We start from the raw sequence: 19,692 nt of genomic DNA, 5'->3' as shown, positions 1-19,692 counted from the left end.
TGTGTCCCGATATGAGGGCTAATGAAAGCTTCCCAGTTGGTGGAGGAGGGGCGGTAAAGGCAACTTTATTGACACCCTGACCTTGACACGCTGCTCTACTCTCCACTCGGTGGTCTCCTTGCGTCTCGCCATCTGGCCCAAGAGTTATTTTCTCTGCCTTAGCACTATCATGTGTTGTAATCAAAAGGAATTTAGAATTTTTTTCAACTGCAGAGCAGGAGTGTGAGTGTCTATATGCGTGTGAAATAGATGGGTAGGGAGAGAGAACGTGAGATGGGAACGACTTTATAGATTCTATGAGAGAGAAGTCATACTGTTTCACACACTAAATCAAGTTAAGAAAGGAACGTATAGGGCCGAGTTCTTTTGTGCCGAGCACAGATTCAGTAAATGTGTCGCTTCACCATTTTGGTGCCTGTTGAGAAGTGTGAAAACTTCTGATTTCACCTCATTTTAAGATTCTGTCAAAAGAGCACATGTTCAACTTCAGAAAAAACAGGTTTTCCCATCTCAAGAGGTTCAATAACATAACGACAGTAGTAAGTTCCTATTAAGTGCCAAATAAAGTAACAGGGTTGACGGTTTTATCTTAAATCAGCCATAAATCCCCTTCTGACAGGAGGAATGGAAGCTTGTTGTGTGCAATAGGAAGGGGAAATTCTGGCTAACAATTAAGTGCCTTAATGTGATGGTTTTCAATATAAATGGTCTAGAAGAAACAAAAATAGCTTTTTAGCTTCGGCAACTTATCAAGCAATAATTTAGCTAGGACTGTCTGGGAGTGGTCTGAGTTGGGAGTGGAACATTTAAAATAACTGTTATTGGCAGTGAGGTTTGGATCACTCTTTCTTATTGGTCTATTAACTAATTTACCGCCTGGTGAGGCAGGCCAAAACTCCATCCCAACAATACAAGCTGAGATTTCAGGCAGTAGTTTCAAACAGCTCTTGCACTAAAATGGCATTATCATGGAATAATATTGTGTAATTATGAACAACTTCATAGTGTGGAAACATATATATAAAAACACAGGAAATCATGTTGAGTGTGGAAACATATATATATAAAACACAGGAAATCATGTTTTTGAGTGCACCGGACCTAAAAAATGTCTAGCCTATCTATCTATGGATAACATCTATGGATAACAGGGTTGATGGGTTGTGCACAGGGTTGTGCTCGACCCACTCAGTTTTCCACCATAAAACACCAGAAAATGGCTGAAACGAGTAGAACCAGCTCACCTGTTTTTACACTGTTATTTGACTATGAATGTTTATTTTATAAAAAAATGTTTTAACTAATATTTTTACCATATTACAACGAGATAACTAATCTTTTGCCACTTTAGCAACTCTTTATTCATATTGAAAATATGATTTATTGAATTCTCCATGTGGTCTACATCAAAGGGCACTTTATTTAATATAATTTAATATAACACCCTTTTAATTCTATATTCGTGCACATTTTCTACTTAAAATATCAAAGGGATGCAAAAGGCACTCATTTTGTAAAACAACCCCAATAATGAGCCAAGTGAGATTGAATATCCTTTGTGCTTGTACATACATTTGAAACAGCAGATGACGCATCGAGAAACACTTTTCTGTGACACTCTTGTAGCTTTAACCAACACTGCAGCTTTGATAGTTAGTAGTTGGTGTAACCCAACTCAGCAACACAGACCATTTAAACACATACCATACTGGTGTATGTGGGAACATTGGCAATGACTGTGGTTTTGCTTAAATTATGTTCCCCCACATCTTGTAATGAAAAACCAGATATGTTTCTTGATTAAAGGTGTAATCTGTAGATCAAACAATAACAAAGTGTAGGCGTACCCCACCACTGTTTTGGTAAAAAGCTACGGGATGGGGCTAGAGAAATGTACCCACTTTCATATTCATTTATAGAGCTATGAATACAAAGACTGAACATCTGTGATGTCAAAATTATAGTTTTAATCATGTTTTGAGGCTATGTTAGTTTACAATTACAGTGGCAAGAAAAAGTATGTGAACCCTTTGGAAATACCTGGATTTCTGCATATATTGGTCATAAGATTTGATCTGTTCTTCATCTAGGTCACAACAGACAAACACAGTCTGCTTAAGCTAATAACACACGTAATTATACGTTTTCATGTCTTTATTGAACACACCGTGTAAACATTCAGAGTGCAGGGTGGAAAAAGTATGTAAACCCTTGGATTTAATAACTGGTTGACCCTCCTTTGGCAGCAATAACCTCAACCAAACATTTTATGTAGTTGCGGATCAGACCTGCACAAAGGGCAGGAGGAATTTTGGACCATTCCTCTTAACAAAACTGTTTCAGTTCAGCAATATTCTTGGGTGTCTGGTGTGAACTGCTCTCGAGGTCATGCCACAGCATCTCAAATCGGGTTGAGGTCAGGACTCTGACTGGGCCACTCCAGAAGGCGCATTTTCTTCTGTTGTTGATTTACTTCTGTGTTTTGGGTCGTTGTCCTGTTGCGTCACCCAACTTCTGTTGAGCTTCAATTGGCGGACAGATAGCTTAACATTCTCGATAAACTTGGGAATTCATTTTTCTGTCAATGATAGCAAGCTGTCCAAGCACTGAGGGAGCAAAGCAGCCACAGACCATGACCCTCCCTCCACCATACTTTACAGTTGGGATGAGGTTTTGATGTTGGTGTGCTGTGCCTTTTTTTTTCACCACACAGTGTTGTGTGTTCCTTCCATACTACTCAACTATAGTATCATCTGTCCACAGAATATGTTGCCAGTAGCCCCTATGGAACATCCAGGTGCACTTTAGACTATTTTTGGACAGCAGAGGCTTCTTCCATGGTGTCCTCCCTTGAACACCATTCTTGTTTAGTGTTTTACGTATCGTTGACTCATGAGATATTTTAGCATGTTCCAGAGATTTCTGTAAGTCTTTAGCTGACACTCTAGGATTCTTCTTAACCTCATTGAGCATTCGGCACTGTGCTCTTGCAGTCATCGCAACCGTGCTGAATTCTAAATTTATAGACAATTTGTCTTACCGTGGACTGATGAACATCAAGGCTTTTAGAGATACAGTTGAAGTCGGAAGTTTACATACACCTTAACCAAATACATTTAAACTCAGTTTCACAATCATAGTAAAAATGATGTCTTAGGTCAGTTAGGATCATCACATTATTCTAATCATGTGAAATGTCAGAATAATAGTAGAGAGAATGATTTATTTCAGCTTTTATTTATTTCATCACATTCCCATTGAGTCAGAAATGTCTTCATGGTTGGGATGGTGATCTTCAGCTTGCAAGCCTCCCCCTGTCCTCCAAACATAACGATGGTCATTATGGCCAAACAGTTGTATTTTTATTTCATCAGACCAGAGGACATTTCTCCAAAAAGTACGATCTTTGTCCTCATGTGCATTTGCAAACTGTAGTCTGGCTTTTTTATGGAGGTTTTAGAGCAGTGGCTTCTTCCTTGCTGAGTGGCCGTTCAGGTTATGTTGATATAGGACTCGTTTTACTGTGGATATAGATACCTTTGTAACGGTTTCCTCCAGCATCTTCACAAGGTCCTTTGCTGTTGTTCTGGGATTGATTTGCACTTTTCGCACCAAATTACGTTCATCTCTAGGAGGCGGAACGCATCTCCTTCCTGAGCAGTATGACGGCTGCGTGGTCCCACAGTGTTTATACTTGCATACTATTGTTTATACAGATGAACATGGTACCTTCAGGCGTTTGGAAATTGCTCCCAAGGATGAACCAGACATGTGGAGGTCTACAATTTGAGGTCTTGGCTGATTTATTTTTATTTTCCCATGATGTCAAGCAGAGGCACTGAGTTTGAAGGTAGGCCTTGAAATACATCCACATGTACACCTCCAATTGACTCAGATTATGTCAATTAGCCTATCAGACGCTTCTAAAGTCATGATATCATTTTCTGGAATTGTCCAAGCTGTTTAAAGGCACAGTCAACTTAGTGCATGTAAACTTCTGAGCCACTGGAATTGTGATACAGTGAATTCTAAGTGAAATAATTTGTCTATAAACAATTGTTGGAAATTACTTGTGTCATGCACAATGTGTCCTAACCGACTTGCCAAAACTATAGTTTTGGAGAAGCCATTAGACTAGGGCTTCACATACTTTTCCAACCTACACTGTGAATGTTTAAATGAGGTATTCAGTATAGACAAAATACAATCATTTGTGTGTTATTAGTTTAAGCACACTGTGTTTGTCTATTGTTGTGCTTTAGATGAAGATCAGATCAAGTTATATGACCAATTTATGCAGAAATCCTGGTAATTCCAAAGGGTTAACTTACTTTTTCTAGCCACTGTACATTGTTTACAAATCATTTTGTAAAATAAGCTTATATTTTGAGTTCTGATGGGGTACGACAGTTGAACTAAGCTCATGAGGCATTTCTAATTTATATTCTTTAAGAATCAAATGGGTAAATATCATTAATTTAATCATGTAACGCACTTTGTCGAATTCTTCTCTAGTGAGTAAGAGAGAGAGAGAGAGAGTGAGAGAGAGAGGAGAGAAGAGAGAGAGAGAAAGCTGAAAAGTTCTTCTCTTCATTGATTGTGAAGGCATACAGAAGAGACATGAGTGGAGGAAGTAGGTATTTTGAGGGAGGTGCCCCCAGCCTAGCCTAGCTCCCACTCCACGTGTGTGTGTGTGTGTGAGTTCCTCAACCTCTTCCTAGTTGTGGAAGTTCTGGCAATTTCTCTCTAAAGAAAAAGGTTTAATTCAGACAGAAAGGTACCACTTGAAAGCGAAACATCCCTCTCAAGGGAGAGAGAGAAAGGAAAGACCAGCGTAATGCGTAACGAACCAAGCTGACGAACATCGTTTTTCTATTCGCACATTTGCATCAGAAAGGTGCGCAGCAGCCGCCCGGTTACACTTTTCTTGCCAAGTCAAAGGGCGTCCATCTACAAACCCTCTTGAAAAAAAACGGCTCACGAGGATGGGAGCATTAGAATTCTAAAGCTGCCCGTGTTGTCAGGATTAGCGAATGGAAGAAGGTGTTGTACAATGGAGGCCAGGCTGCCACCACGAAGCCTTGAATTTGTGCTACATCAAAGCATCCTGGGATACCGTTCCAGCATCCAATGACACGTTGTGACCCATCCACTGTCCAGACAGGCAACAGCCTATTGAGATGTTTGAGCAGGTGTCTCTTTGTGACGTACTGCAAATGGAGGAGCATTTTCTCGGCATGACTTGTACAGTAGTTTATTTTTTCTAAAGAAACATGCAAGGCAATGTTTTCTAATTAGCTCAGATATCACCCATCATCTGCAAGTCAGAAAAGGGAGAATTACCTGTAGCATAATGATACACACTTTGTGTTCTTCTCCCTGAATAAAATCCTAAGACCCTTACAAAGCAAAACACTGTACAGTTACACACCAACTGGCACCTGGGAGAGCTTTGACTGTATTCCAATGGAAACGTGAGTTTGAGTTACCAAGCAGTTTAGACAGAGGTCTGGCTGCAGTGCAGGTAGACAAAGACCTTTTATGGGGTGTTTGTTATATGTCACTCTGCAAGAAGAGTTTCCTGCCATGAATTTCAGCATATACAGTATAGCTCAACATAACGTATGTACCCGATTAAAAAGCACTGGTGAAAAATGGAATATTAATTCAACAGTCACAGGAGCTCGTAGTTTCCATTTGAAGAGAACACATTAAATCCACTCTTATGCTTTATGATAGGAAATTAGAGATCTGTAGAGCTGGAAATCTATACAGCCAGCTGAAGGGACTGATGTTGGAACACGAAGTGACCGTTGAAATATTGAACAAACTTTGTTCAAATTAAAGTATGGCTATTTCGATAGGAACAGCCACACACACACAGTCTGAAGCCAACTTTAGAAGAAAGAAAAAAATATCCAGGAAGTAAACCAGGAAAGTACTTCCATGTTTCACTACAATGCTGGACTGTGTCATAAAAACCTCCCAGTCCCAAGTATCTTAAGGAAAATATACTTCTCTTCTTCCATCTGTTAAACTCCATATTAGGAAAGCTCCATTCCCATAAAATTATGATTATTTTATAAATAAAACCCTACACCCAAACTTTCCACCCCAAACCACATGCATGTCAGCATTATGTGTGATTTATCCTAAAGTGTACAGCTGTGGGATATGACAAGCAGCCTCTGTCCCATAATTGATTTTACTGCATGGAGCATTTCTTAAATCGCTGGTCCTCCCTGACTTTTGTAGTTCACATAATACACAGATGAAATCATAGAAACAACGGTGGTTCAGACTCTGGGCTTTTTTGTTGTTGTTGTAAGGATATCAATCACAGTGAAACAAGCTGGAGAACAGTGGAGCGTGAAGCTGGCCAAACCGGTCCCTGCCGAGCCCACAGAGATCACTCAAGAGTGGGCAGTGATTAACGTGCTGCAGTCTTTACACATTTCAGAGGGCCACCAGGAGGAAATGCCGGGCCAATACAGCACAACAAAGGTCTGTTAATCAGCCTATTAGCATTTAATTGGGGGTAGTTAATTAGGGAGACAGTGGGCAGTCCACAGGGGGAGTCAGGGGCCGACAGGGAGAGCAACTGGTAACCTGAGCTTATTGTTACTGAGTCGCTTACACAATACCAATGATTAATTGGCAGGAAAATCATCCTTAATTACACCTGTCTATTTCTGCCCCCTAAACCTTTCAGGGGCCATAAATTAAAAGGGAGTGGGCCCTATGAATAAAGAGAGAGAGCCGAGCCAACCTTTAACTAGACTGGTGTCGGAGCAAAGCAAACACATTTACAGTAGGCCAGACAGAGTGTCTCCATGAAAATCATCAACCATCGGCTCTCCTTTGAGGAAGAACGCCGTTTAAAAACACAGTGGAAAATGCTATATTTTTTTGTGTGTGGCATTGGCGTACAGTGGCGGTGCAGAAAGAGAGGAGCTGGCCGGCACCGCCGAGGAGCGAGTTCACCTCACACCCTCTCAGGGTTGTATATGTAATCACTCCACAGCTTCATAAAACCTCGCTCTCTTTTCCCTATGGAGAAGGGAAAACAAAGATGTGCCTTGTGACTGTTCCAGTCGGTGGCACTCACTGCTTAAACCACAAAGGCGGCCATTCTGTCCGTGTGTGCGCCCGGCACAGTGCAGCGGCCACCACCAGAAGCTGATTATGGCCTCTTTAAAAGTTGCATTTGATTTAATGTCCCTGCCTTAGCTTAGCCAGAGAGCCTCGGAATGTGCCTTCCTGTGCTGCTGAAACTGGCCTGCCTGCCGGGGCTGTAGACTAGAGCTCTTTAGTAGGGAGGGCCAAAGAGACTGGAGTATTGAGCAGGGAGCAAGGGCAAGAGAGAGCAATAGAGAAACAGAGAAAAACACAGACAGCGAGAGAGAGGCCAATTGCACAGGGGCCTAAATTCAATAAAGGCCCTGACAAAGGCCTGCTTCTTGCCTCGGGATGCCAAACAACATGTGATCCCCTTAGGGAAATAACTGCCATTTCTGTTCCTCATAGCCTCCGGATCAGAAATAACACATGGGAACTTGTGACTCAGCCTGTCCAAGATGCCATGTGCTGTGACAACTTATTAGTGACAGTGGGTACGGACCGCCCACACCATACTGGCATTCTGTCCCTCTGAGGGGAATGGAAGGAGAGGGGCCCTGGTTGGGAAAGGGCTAAATCTATCACAGACTCATGTACTGGAAGTACATCCAATTCTAGTCAATTCGTTCACATTGAATACTGAATTAAAACAGTTAAGCTGTAATAGAAAATGATGAATATCCCTAAATCCTTTTAACCCAAGTTCTAGAGGTTCACTCGTGATTGAAATACAATTTTAGATAACATAGGAAAAAAAAAAACTTTGAGAGATTGAATATATATTTCAAAAGGTGGTGTAGGTTTAAAAAATAATGTTCGCAAACTACTCTCTTTGAGCAAAACTTTAAGAAAAAAGCTTAGAATATTTTTGGGGCAGAAACTTGGGCAATCACCATGTTTCCCTATAGGGTAGGGACAGGACCACTTTGCAACAAGTGGGAACACAGCAGAGCAGAGCTGGTTTTCCCTCAAACTGTCCAAACATCTCTGTCCCCCTAGCCTGGCCTGCCCGGGAAGTGGGAGGAATGCTAACACCAAGACTTCAAACAGAATTAGGCCTCATCAACATGCATGCTTTGGTCGCCCCTCCACTCAACTCACATTTCTAATCAGCCATCTTCCACAGATGGCTGCCATTTAGCACCGGGAGGGTCTGGCTGGTGAGTCGTCACTAAAATAACTAGGGGGAGGTATGGGGTGTTAAGTGGTGCACTGTGGGTAACCTCACAGCTCAGCGGTCACGGGAAGATAAGGAGGGACTGCTCTGGTGTGGCCTGCAGAATTCCAGACCTTAGACGAGGATGTCACCTCCTCCCTTCTCTAAGGACCAGGTCAGAGAATTGACATGATGAATAGTGTCCAATCCTTCAACCAATCCTAATATGGGAATTTGTGGGGGTACAAAACGGCAGTCAGTAGGTATCCTAAGCTAAATGTTACATTGTCGTTTTTGCAATAGTCAGTCGTAGCAGTTAAACATATTTCCATGAACTTATGATACACATTTCAAAGTCAATAAAACAAAAGGGGAAGGGTGAGGGGTAAGTCAAATGCAATGAGGTTGATTGAGTCAAGAGGTAAATATAATATTATCATTGTTAAAATAGTGTTACTGCAGTACCGATGTGGTTGTAAACAGAGCCATTTTCCCACCACAGTCCTCCCCATGCACTTCCAAGCAGATTAGAAAAACCACAAGACATTGCCTGTGAATAAATATTGTCATATGTTACGCCCGGTGTGTTTGTGTTGTGTAGAAACATATTGCATGCTATTTCGGTTCTATTCAGGGTGGCTAGTCAATGCACGTCTGTGGAGCCAAACTGAAGTCACTCTTCTAACAACAATAAACTACCTAATGCCCGAAGAAGAAAAATCACATTCATTTCTGAAGAAAACAATAACCTAAAGCACTTTCATTAAAATCAGTACCATATGACATTGAGCTAAATAAAAACTCAGCTGATGACACCATAGAATGGACATTTTACAAGAGATGTGGCCCAAAGTTGTGTTATTCCTGCTAAGCTCCATCTATCAGAACCTTGGCTTGAGCCTTCACTTCAAACACTACAGAACAAACAGGGAGAGTCACCAAGCAAGTCAAAACAACAACGACACTAAACTGGACTCTGAACACTATTACTTTGACAGACTTGAGACAGGCTTTAGGATGACACCGTCAGCCCAGGGGGGATTCTTGACTAAAGCTTACATTGCTGCCACAATTAAAGGTAGACTTAGCGATGTAACGTAGATGCAGAAATTAAACAGTATAGTGGGTCAATTTCCGCAACAACAGAGCGTTGAACTGCGAGGCTCAACTTCTCTGCTGTTTTTGTTCCGTGGCTACCACGCTGTGACAGCGTGAAGCGAAACCGTGCACATGAGCAGATACCGTGTGAGAGCGAAGTGTTGCATCTCGCTCATCTCAATATCTCCGGCGCTGCTCGTGGCAACGTCATATCGAGTTTAACTTTAAATTTGGACACATTTCTGCTGGCAATAACATGTCCTCCAAGACTAGAACTGGCATCTCCTCAATGTCAGTTTATTTTTAAAGTAGTTGTTGTTGTTCGCCCTCCATGACCTGAGTGTTTGCAGAGGATTTACAAGGTGACATTTACAACTGTAGTCTCAGGCTCAGCGTCCTCTTCCTGTTCTTGCACTTGGATTCCTACAAAAACAACAACTCGATCCTGAGAGATCAGGCAGTCATTTTAGGATTGTGACATTGGTTTAGTCATTCAAACAAAGATGCTACGAATCAGCATAACATGTGAGACACGAGTAAATATCCTGCGCCATTTCCTGGAGACAAGAACCGCAAAGCACACATTTGTGCTCCATTTTTATTGGCTCTAACAATGTTTGCGTCAGTGTGGTGTCATACACACACAGCCCATGTGTGGATTGTCAATGTGAAGAACTTATCAATGCCTCGGAGACTGGGGCTAGATGAAATGGGCAGGCAGATAGATAATATCCTTTTAACAGTTGCCTAGCTATCCCCCCCCCCCCCCCCCCCCCAAAAAAAAGGAAGACATGCTTGAACGCCATTTCTTACTTCAACACAGCTCTCTCATTTCAAAGCGAAAGTGAAAACATTAGCTAAACTAAGTCCCCTTTCGAGTAGGTACATTACACTCTTCGCCCTATACCCAGCCCCGTGAGTTTAATTGAATCAAACCTATGTATTACAATTTCAGCTCGTGGAGACTGAGCAAAAGCAAACACTGCTCCAAGTTACAAGAACATGTCTGTGCTGAACAAGGAGGCATTCATGAGCAGATTCATCCCAGGCTGAAGTGTTAGCAGTGGTGCAGAGGAGGGACATCTGCCATGATCACACTCCTCCACTAAGAGTCTGTTAAGGAGGAACAATCCTGGATCATCATGGACATGTTACATCCATGTATACTTACTGGAACTAACACCTTCACAAGAGGAAGACCGAACACCACACTATGTGTGTTTGTAGTAGGGCTGGGAATTGCCAGGGACCTCACGATGCGGTATTATCATGATACTTCCCGTGCCGATACGATATGGATTGCGATTGCATATGGATTGTGATTCGATACTGTGATTTCATTTTGATTGTTTGCTCACCATACGTCTGCTGCAGAGGGACAAGAGAGCCATGAGAACTAGTTTTGATCAGTCATGGAAATGCATTTTTTAAAAGTGCGGAAAATGAATTGGCTCAGTGTTTAAAAAGTAGACGGAGAACAAGCAGGCACGACCAACTAGCGCAAAAACAACATTGTGGTATTGTCAAAAAAGATGCATCAAAAATAATATCCCGATAATTAACTGTATCGACCCCCCATCACTAGTTAGTATGTATAAAAGAAGTGACCCCAGTGCTTTTGCCTCCTCAGTTGAACTTGTTATTACGTCTTAGTTCCACATGTTATGTAAATGGCTCCATTTACGCCAGCTGATCACCGCAGCTGGGCAAGGCACTGGAGCTTTTTTTTTGTGGCGCATGAAATGAGTGGTGATCCACATGATGGGATTTTACTTTCATATGGTGGTCATTAAAAAAAGAAAGAAAAAAGCTGTGATTTTCAAAAGGCAATAGAAATGGGTTGGGGGTGAGGTAGTAAACACTGAAGTTGTTGCGTCTCACACACCTGCGCGGCCCAACTGTAAAGGGGATAGGGACAATGAAATCAGAATATTAAAACATTGCTGTCAGGTCACGCAGTCCTTTGTTGAGAATCTGAGCAAAAAAAAGGGGCATAATACCACAAAAATATAAATGATGTGGATTTGGACAAATTACAGTCTTCAACTTTCACTTAGCCTACATAACAAGACGCCAGGAACTTAATAAAAATGTGCCACATCCACAAACAACCATTTAAACTGCATCACGGTGATTCCAACCTCAAAGTAGAGAAAAGCTGGAGCCATTTGAGCAGCACTTAAGAAAGAAAGAAACAGAAGACATGTGGGAGAGACGAGGCAGTACCTGGAAGGGTTCCGGTGGTGCAGGTTTAAAAATGCACGCTCCAGCTGTGCACGGTGCCCCACATAGCAGGATGAGGCTACTGTTGGTTTAGCCACACAGGGTTGGGAGTACAGTACACGGAACTGCCGGTGGGTTCTTGGTATTCATTTCCCCCCCTCAATGAATCACTAGGTCCCACTGAGACTTCCATCACCCCAGGTAGGAAACACAACTGAACTGACTCAATTACACATCTCTCTTCAACCAGGGGAGAATCCGTATATGACAAGGTCATTTTTACGGCTTAGCTGTAACAAAGATGGCTGCTGAGAAACTTAAACCACCTCTGATATTAGATCCCCCTATCAAATGAAAAGTTCACGGGGATTCAGCAACGATGTTTTTTATTTGGTTCTGTTTTGTTTAGTCACCCCACTCATCTTGAGAGAGTGTCACTGAATAGGGTCCCTAGTTCCATCCTCAATGTCCTCATTCTCTTAACGTTCTCCACCTTCCTCTCTGTGACTTCTCCCCCACTAAGTCAAAGACAATACAGAGACAAAAACACCAATGTGGGTCCAATGTCATCTTTAAAGCTGCAGTATTACACTTTTTGGATGACCTGACCAAATGAACATTGAAAGCAAGTCTAATAAACCGTACATCTGTTCTATGTGTGCCATTTCTTTGCTTCCCGTTCTTAAATTACATTTTTGCATCTTTTCCTTTCGGTTTTGTACACCAGCTTAAAACAGCTGAAAATACAATATTTTTGGCTATTGAAAATATATTTCACAGCGGTTTAGATGGTACAATGATTCTACACACATTGGACCCAATTTCTTGTTTTGTCACATAAACTGAAATTACTATTTGAATTTTAGCAACCAGGAAATGCTGGAGAGATTTCTGCATATTGCACCTTTAAGCTAAATTTGCTTTCTTTTAACTTGATTCAAGATGAATGGCTATTAACTGAGCATAACAAGAGGTGTCCTCTCATATAACCCCGTACACCGGTTCCCCCTGGTATCCCCCTCACACAGCCCTTCTCCCAGTAAGTCACACTGACACACATTCACACGGCACGTGAACTAATCTCTCCTTACAGACCAGGCAACTAGGCCACTTGGAGGCCCCAGCGGTCTTAAGTCACTAGGCGCCAAGTATATTGCTGTCGGTTTTGGTGGCTCAATCTGTCTATTGTCAAGGGAGCTTATGATGAATCTGAATGAACAGCAGGATTTCAGCCACTTGTTACTGCTGCTTGAAGTGGTTACTGTTGTGTGCTAGGGTGTTGTAGAGTATCTGGTTCTCTGGTGCTAACATTACAACGTATGCATGTGAATACCAAGACTCCAGATATGGTTAAAGGGCTGCATACTGAATTGGCCTTCACATGAAACGGTACAGGTCACATACCTCCATTATTCTGTCGTGGATCTGAAGGCCTCCCTCCTTGTCTGCTGGTCCGTTCTCAACAATCTTAGATACAAAGATCCCTTCATTTGAAGGGCCATCATGGTCGTCCTGTGGGAGAAACTATCTCAGATTACACATGGATCAAATTGGATAAGAAATCATTGAAGATGACTACATTTAAAAAAAATTAAACTAAAATACATGATAATCGACTTCAAATTCTTCAGAAAAAATAAGATCTTTAAAATATTAAACAAGTCTCTTGCTAAAACTGCCTAACCTACTTCCAAAGGTCCTCAGGATAATATGCAGACAATTCTAAATGGTTTCCCCATTACCCATTCTCACCAATCAGGGTCAGAGACACCCTGCAGTCACATTTGAACACAACCACAGTCATCAACGCAGCCTGGATTAACCCAGCGATTAACCGCATGGATCAACAGCCCGCAGTGACTCACTAGTGGGTTGCAGGTGCACATTACACAGGGCTTAATATTGTGGTCCACACAACCCCAGTGCCAAAATGGCCTGCCAGTTGACATGTTTCCCAGGGCTGGAGATTGCAACTACGACCCATCCCCTTAGAGGGGCTAAATGTTGAATGGATGTGTTGGATGGGTACACTCTGCGTCCATCGGTGAGGCTGTGACCCCTGAGTTGAAAAAGCTATGATTGGCTTAACAAAACCACTGCCAACATCCATCTCAGCTCCTCTTAAAACCACATCAATCCAACCCGCACCTCTGCCAAGTCGTGCAATACTGTGCTATATTTTTATGGAATACTTAAAGAAACCTCAGAAATCAAGCTGTGAATGCTGTAATTCATTATTTCAGGTCTGCTTCCTCTTTTATCCGAGCTCATCACAGCACAGTGTTTACTGTGAAACCAACACGATGCACCCAAAAAAATGGCCCGGAGTGCCAACGGAATGTCACAACAGGGCAGTGTGAGAGGCCCGATGCTTTGCCATGAATCCCCCAGCATTTAGACCCTCTATTTTCTACAAAGGCCAGCCCTTAATCATAGTTATCCTGGCGATCCAACCCATCCTGGCCTCCCCATCATATCAACCCCAGTCAAGGATGAAAATGCCATGTGTCAAAAGCTGCAAAGCCTCTATGTTATTTCCGTTCGAATCAATCGTTTCTTGTAGAGGATTTGGTGACCTCTTTATGAATTCATCCGGAGCCTTAAAAACACTGCGAGCAAGTTGACTGTATCCTCTGGACTCTCTTTGGGTTGAGCTTGATGTATGGTTCTGTCAAGGGAACGAGAAAGGTTACAAATCAACAAGACCGTGGAATTAAGAAAAAAAAAATCTGCTTCGGATGTTGTAATGAAACCCAGAAAAACACCCCTGAGTGGAACCCTTTGGCACACATTCTTCCCAGTGAAACAGATACTGCGAACACCATTTCAACGGGGCCAGTTTTGCACACACAGAGACACAGAGAGCCACAGAGAGAGAGGCTCCATGTATGGGAGACCCAGTTCCTGAATTTTCAGAGTATCTCAGAGTAGGAGTGCCGATCTTGGATCAGGTCCCTCCTGTCAAATATTATTCTATTCATTATCATCTAGAAAAAGGCCAAACTGATCCTATATCAGCACTCCTACTCTAAGAATCTTTGTGAATATGCGCTCGGATCCCAAGTCAGCAGTGATATTTTCAACACTGACACTCTTATCAGAGGACTCCATGGAATCATTAATGCTTGTCTGTGAGACAGCAAATACAGAAGTCATAAAAGGTTATCAGCCCAGGGCAGAGGACCCATTTCACAGCTGGTCTGTGTTAACCATGTCATTACATGTCCCCTCAATTAAAGACAAAAAAAAACTGGAGGCACAGTCATAATCCTTCATTTAACACTCATATAAAAGTAATTATAGTTTTTATCTGAAAAACCAAATCCGCTAAACCCAACCAATATACTAACACAATAAAAAACTTGATTGATGCGGTCCATCCACATAGGCTCAAGAGAGAAACGTGCAGTGTATTACTGTCTAAGCTATGTCTATGTCAGTAAAGGGGTAAAACACTAAATTATAATTCATTGTGGTTCAAGTATGTGCCTCCATGCCGGACTTCCCATACGACATTTGGCAGACCATCAACGAGATAAAACAGGAACCGCAGAGATTCCACTTGATTCCACTTACCGCACATGGTCGTCCTCCCACGATGTTGAAGCCCAGAGAACCGCCCTCCCGATGAAGGATGGCTGTGATGTTTTTGGTCTCCCCACCCTGTGGACAGACACAGGCAGAAGACAGGTAGTCATTAGCAACCCACAAATGTCACTGAATAACATAAATGATTGAACAAAATCAATGACACCCCCTCCCTGAGCAATGGAGATCTGGAGCTTATTTTCACTTCAAAACGACACAAAAATAACTCTGAACGACACAGTAGAAAGGACTGAAATAAATCTAGGAAATTGACTTAGAAGTCAATGGTGTATTTTAGGTATAGAAATAGCCTGAGGTAAAAAGGGTAAAATCCAAGACTACTCCATACACAGTTCATTGATATGTAAAAAAGTATCACAATAACCAACATTTTAGTACATCGCTGGTATGGATCTACAACATGATTTTCTGTGGATCTACAACCACTCTGAGAAAGAGCTGTTAAGTGACTGATTCAAGTAAGGGTTCATGCTATTTTCCTTCTCTCGCTCCAGAAGACATTTGCTCCTTATATTAATACAGCAGTAGAGTTCTCGGTCAATGAAGGAATGACAAGTGAAACGCTGGGAAACCAGTGTAGTCAGCTCTCCACCTTTTTAGGAGGACAGCCGGGGGAGGGGGGGGGGACTGAGAACATCATGTCAGCTGTCATCCCAGTATGGAGTATGCCATAGCATACAGGGACTAAATATAAAAGCAAATATTAACGGTATGTACAGTGTCATGACTGAGTCTGGCTACCATTTAGGCTACAGGATAGGGTACAGAGTACAGCACTGCTGCTGGACCAAGTTGTGTAGATGCATGTGAACAGAGTTCCACATTTAAAAGACAACTATTGGCCATTTACTAAATGGATAATGGCATATGTGCAATTCCACAGTAACACTGAGACTCAACATTTTCTAAAAACACATTTTTTTCAAGAACAGCGCAGATGCAAAGTTTGAGATGTCATTATGTTACCAAACAGCACACACCATCATTCTGTTACCAAACTCTGCATCTGCACTGTTCTTGAAGTACATGTGTTATTGGAAAAAGGAGTTGGTTAGTGTGGTTTTTTTCACCTTTATTTAACCAGGTAGGCCAGTTGAGAACAAGTTCAAATACAACTGCGACCTGGCCAAGATTAAGCAAAGCAGTGAAACGACAACAACAACACAGAGTTACACATGGGATAAACAAACATACAGCCAACAACACAATAGAGCTGTATGGTTTGCAAGCAAGGGTTTTTGTTTGACATATTTTTAAGTGAAAATTCTGATTCTGTTTCACTCAACATGGAATTGAACACATCTAATATCTGGGAATATGAACAATATGAATAGGAAAAAAAGTATAGGTTAGGAAGTTAAGTCTTTTGTACTCAGCCTTGTCCCTACCTTTTAGACATTGTAAGGACAGCCTAGATCTGTCAGAACGGAGTAACCAAGACAACTTGTAAGGAGGACTGAGGACTTCTAAAAACCAGTTGGGTAATAAGCATGTCATGCCAGAAAGGTACTAAATCCCACAGGCAGACAGCACTCGTCACAGACAGTGTTGATCTTGCTTCTCAGTCATCTAACCTACAATATGTAGCCTTATTTACAACAGGGCCAAGGTGAAAGACAACATTCCCATATCCAGCGCAGTCGTTCTAAACCAGTCTACTTATTCTGTTAAATTCTGTACATCAGAAGCCAAGCCCCAAACTCAGCAGTCAAAGGAGGCTACCAGTCACTGTCTCCACTGACATTTGGCGGTGGCTTGTCGACCAAATATGTCACCCTGAATCTGAAATAAGTCCTACATTTCACAGGATCTGATAGCACGTGACCTGAACTAGCCCAAGAAGAAACAGAGACGCTGGCTCTCTTAAGATTTGCAACGCAGCAACAGTCACCAAATTGCCCGACTCCAACAGTTAATTCCACCTGTGTCATTCCGTTTGATACTGCCACATGTGCACCGAAGTTCTCCGCCAAGCAATCCTGTTCGCAGTGCTCGACTGAATCCGAAGGGAAAATTCGGAAGGGGAAAAATCATTTAAAACTAACCACATCATCCACATTCAGATTTTCTTTTCTGGCTTCCCTATTTTTTCTTTCACGGATCATATGAGAGACGATACCTTTGGAGATGTTTCCAGGGATTAGAGCTCCAAGGAGGAGCACAACTTTCTTTGTGCATCCCCTTTCACTGAGTTTGTCCAGTGCAGTCACTTCAGAGGGTTGAATACACAGTGTTAAATAAGTAACCTGAACCTGAATCTCCGTTATAAGGGTTTCCTCTTACCAGGCTGAAAAAAAATGGTTAGTTATAATAACTGATAATTGGCATCTTGTGAATGTGTGGTAGTGCGGTGCAGCACACATGTTCAGTTCAAAAACAAGGGGAGAAAAACACAACAACACTAGGTAAGGGTCAAAAGATGTCACACTGCTGACATGTCTCTCCAGTTACCTTACATTCAGAATGCTTGTGGCCTTCTACTACTGTACCTCGCCTGCTCTTCCACTATGGGTTCATGTGGACTGACACAACATCATAAACACTTCAACCACTCCCTAGCTGACCAGAAGAGAGGCATATATCCATTTATATCCTGTGTGTTGAGTTGGCTATAGAACATGGCAAAAAACTAGGCACATTTTAATCATTTTTATTATGTTGTTATTACAATAGCACAGTCTCTCTACCAACATCTTCAGACAGACAGTCCCTAACAACCCTGAAGAGGTTGGCTTCATCCTTGAGGGGGAAATTATGACCTGAGTCATGTGTACAGAACAATAGTAAATATTTGCCCCTCCCCCAGACTGCCAGCTGGCTGTACGTGCAGCTGACAGACATACACTATGGCAAGCTGAGGAGAAGAAACACTTCTGACCATTACTTGGCCCCTACAATTACTTCGTCGTTGGAAATCACATGACATGCCATTTAAGCAGTAGACTAATAAAAGCGTGTTTGACCACAGGAGACTCAAAGTCTGTCTGGTCAAGGGCTTGCAGACATCGGACCTCTAAAGTTTTCCGTTGGTTAATAATACAAGCCTCTGATAAGTAACGGAACATGCAACAAAGTAGCGCTCGAAAACCATATGTGAAAAGAATGACAGTACGCGCGCAGAAGAGACAAAGTAACACACAATAGAACAACCGGCAATCACAAAGTAACTACCAGTATTACAAATTCCATAGCCACAAATTATGTAATTTGAAACGAATTTACCTTGCACGGGGGGGCAAGGGTCTTAGTCAGCGAGTCGATCCTTGCACTGTATTCAGTGAATTTCTTCTGATACTTCAGTGCTGTCATTTGTAGCTCATTATGCACAGCAGAGAGTTGAGCAAGAAGAGATTTCTCTCTTTTGCTCGATTTCAAAGATTGCTTCTTGAACTCTTTGTCCAAGCTGACCACCTTCACGTGCAATGCACTGTTGTGTGCTTTCAGGGCTTTCAAACAGCAATGGGTGTCTAGTTTTTGCTCTTTGTGGGTGAGCATCAAGCCACATCCATTTTCGCATATCCCGACCGGTCTGCAATCACACGATTCGCGCATATGTGCATCCATGTCCTTCAGATTGAGCACCTCGTTGCATCCTTTATTCCTGCATTTTGCCGGCGAGTAATCGCACATCTCGGCGTGCTCTGCCAGATGTTGCAGCTTTACCACTTTTTCACAGCCTCTGGCATGATTGTCACACTTTATGTCCAGCTTCATAATCAGGTTTTTCAGAGGGAGAACGTGGTTCAGCTCTTTCGTGGAGATCCTTTGACATTTGACGGGGCAGCTGCTTTGCTGGACAACCCAAGGCAGCACACAGCCAGCGCAGAAGACGTGACCACACGGAGTAGTGAGCGGGTCTTCTAGAACTTTATTACACAAATTACATTTAAAATCTGGGTCCACAGCCCCTTTAAACCGATCCAACTCAAATCCCATGTTTTTAAATAAATCCAAAATTCCGCCGGGATTCCCACAAATCGAAGCAAGAGCAGTGGGTGTTTTAGCTTCTCATTGGAGGAGTACTGACTTCAAGCTCTCCTTACTGTCTAAACTAATTGACCGAGACTTCCTCCGGGGAAAAAAAATGTGGAGGAATTGTCTACCGTAACTGCCATAAGAGCCGCGCACCTGAGTGCAAGGCAATCATTAGACGATTGCTATGATAATTCCAAGAGGGCATTCTTTACGCTTTTTGAATGTGATTTACAAGTTACAAAGACAGGTAGGCTGGCTACAAGTGTAGGCAGATTGTAGATAGTAGTAGTTCTACTTACTAAGTGAAAATGACAGACTCCAACAGACTCCAATTAATTGTGGATCCTAATTTTGAATGTATCTGTATTGTATTTGCCAATGCCATTAACAGATATTGCACGTTGTAACAATGTGTGTAGGAGGAAGGGATGGTGCTCTGAGGATGACTTCTCATTTTGTAAAACCATGTTAGTGTGACATTGTTAGAAAGAGCTATGGCTATATGTGTTACC

At 42.2% G+C, this 19,692-nt stretch overlaps 1 protein-coding gene across 2 annotated transcripts in view; it reads right to left on the bottom strand.

Annotated features, from left to right (window-relative positions):
- LOC109890925 (E3 ubiquitin-protein ligase PDZRN3-B) overlaps positions 1–19,253 on the bottom strand; it is a 121,776-nt gene extending 102,523 nt beyond the window's left edge. Inside the window, exons 1-3 of one of the 2 annotated variants that reach the window (XM_031824893.1) lie at positions 18,428–19,253; positions 15,173–15,259; positions 13,001–14,264 (exon numbers count right to left, since the gene is read on the bottom strand). In XM_031824893.1, the coding sequence (XP_031680753.1) occupies positions 13,001–13,006 (6 nt within the window). In that variant the 5' untranslated portion in view covers positions 13,007–14,264; positions 15,173–15,259; positions 18,428–19,253. The remainder of the gene's footprint in view (positions 1–13,000; positions 14,265–15,172; positions 15,260–18,427) is intronic. The other variant, XM_020483079.2, reaches the window with a different exon arrangement.
- Positions 19,254–19,692: the final 439 nt, after the last annotated feature.

Source organism: Oncorhynchus kisutch, linkage group LG5 (assembly GCF_002021735.2).
Source record: "Oncorhynchus kisutch isolate 150728-3 linkage group LG5, Okis_V2, whole genome shotgun sequence".
Lineage (NCBI taxonomy): Eukaryota > Metazoa > Chordata > Actinopteri > Salmoniformes > Salmonidae > Oncorhynchus > Oncorhynchus kisutch.
Note: the sequence above shows the minus strand (reverse complement) of the source record. Positions and strands in the feature narration are given on the sequence as shown.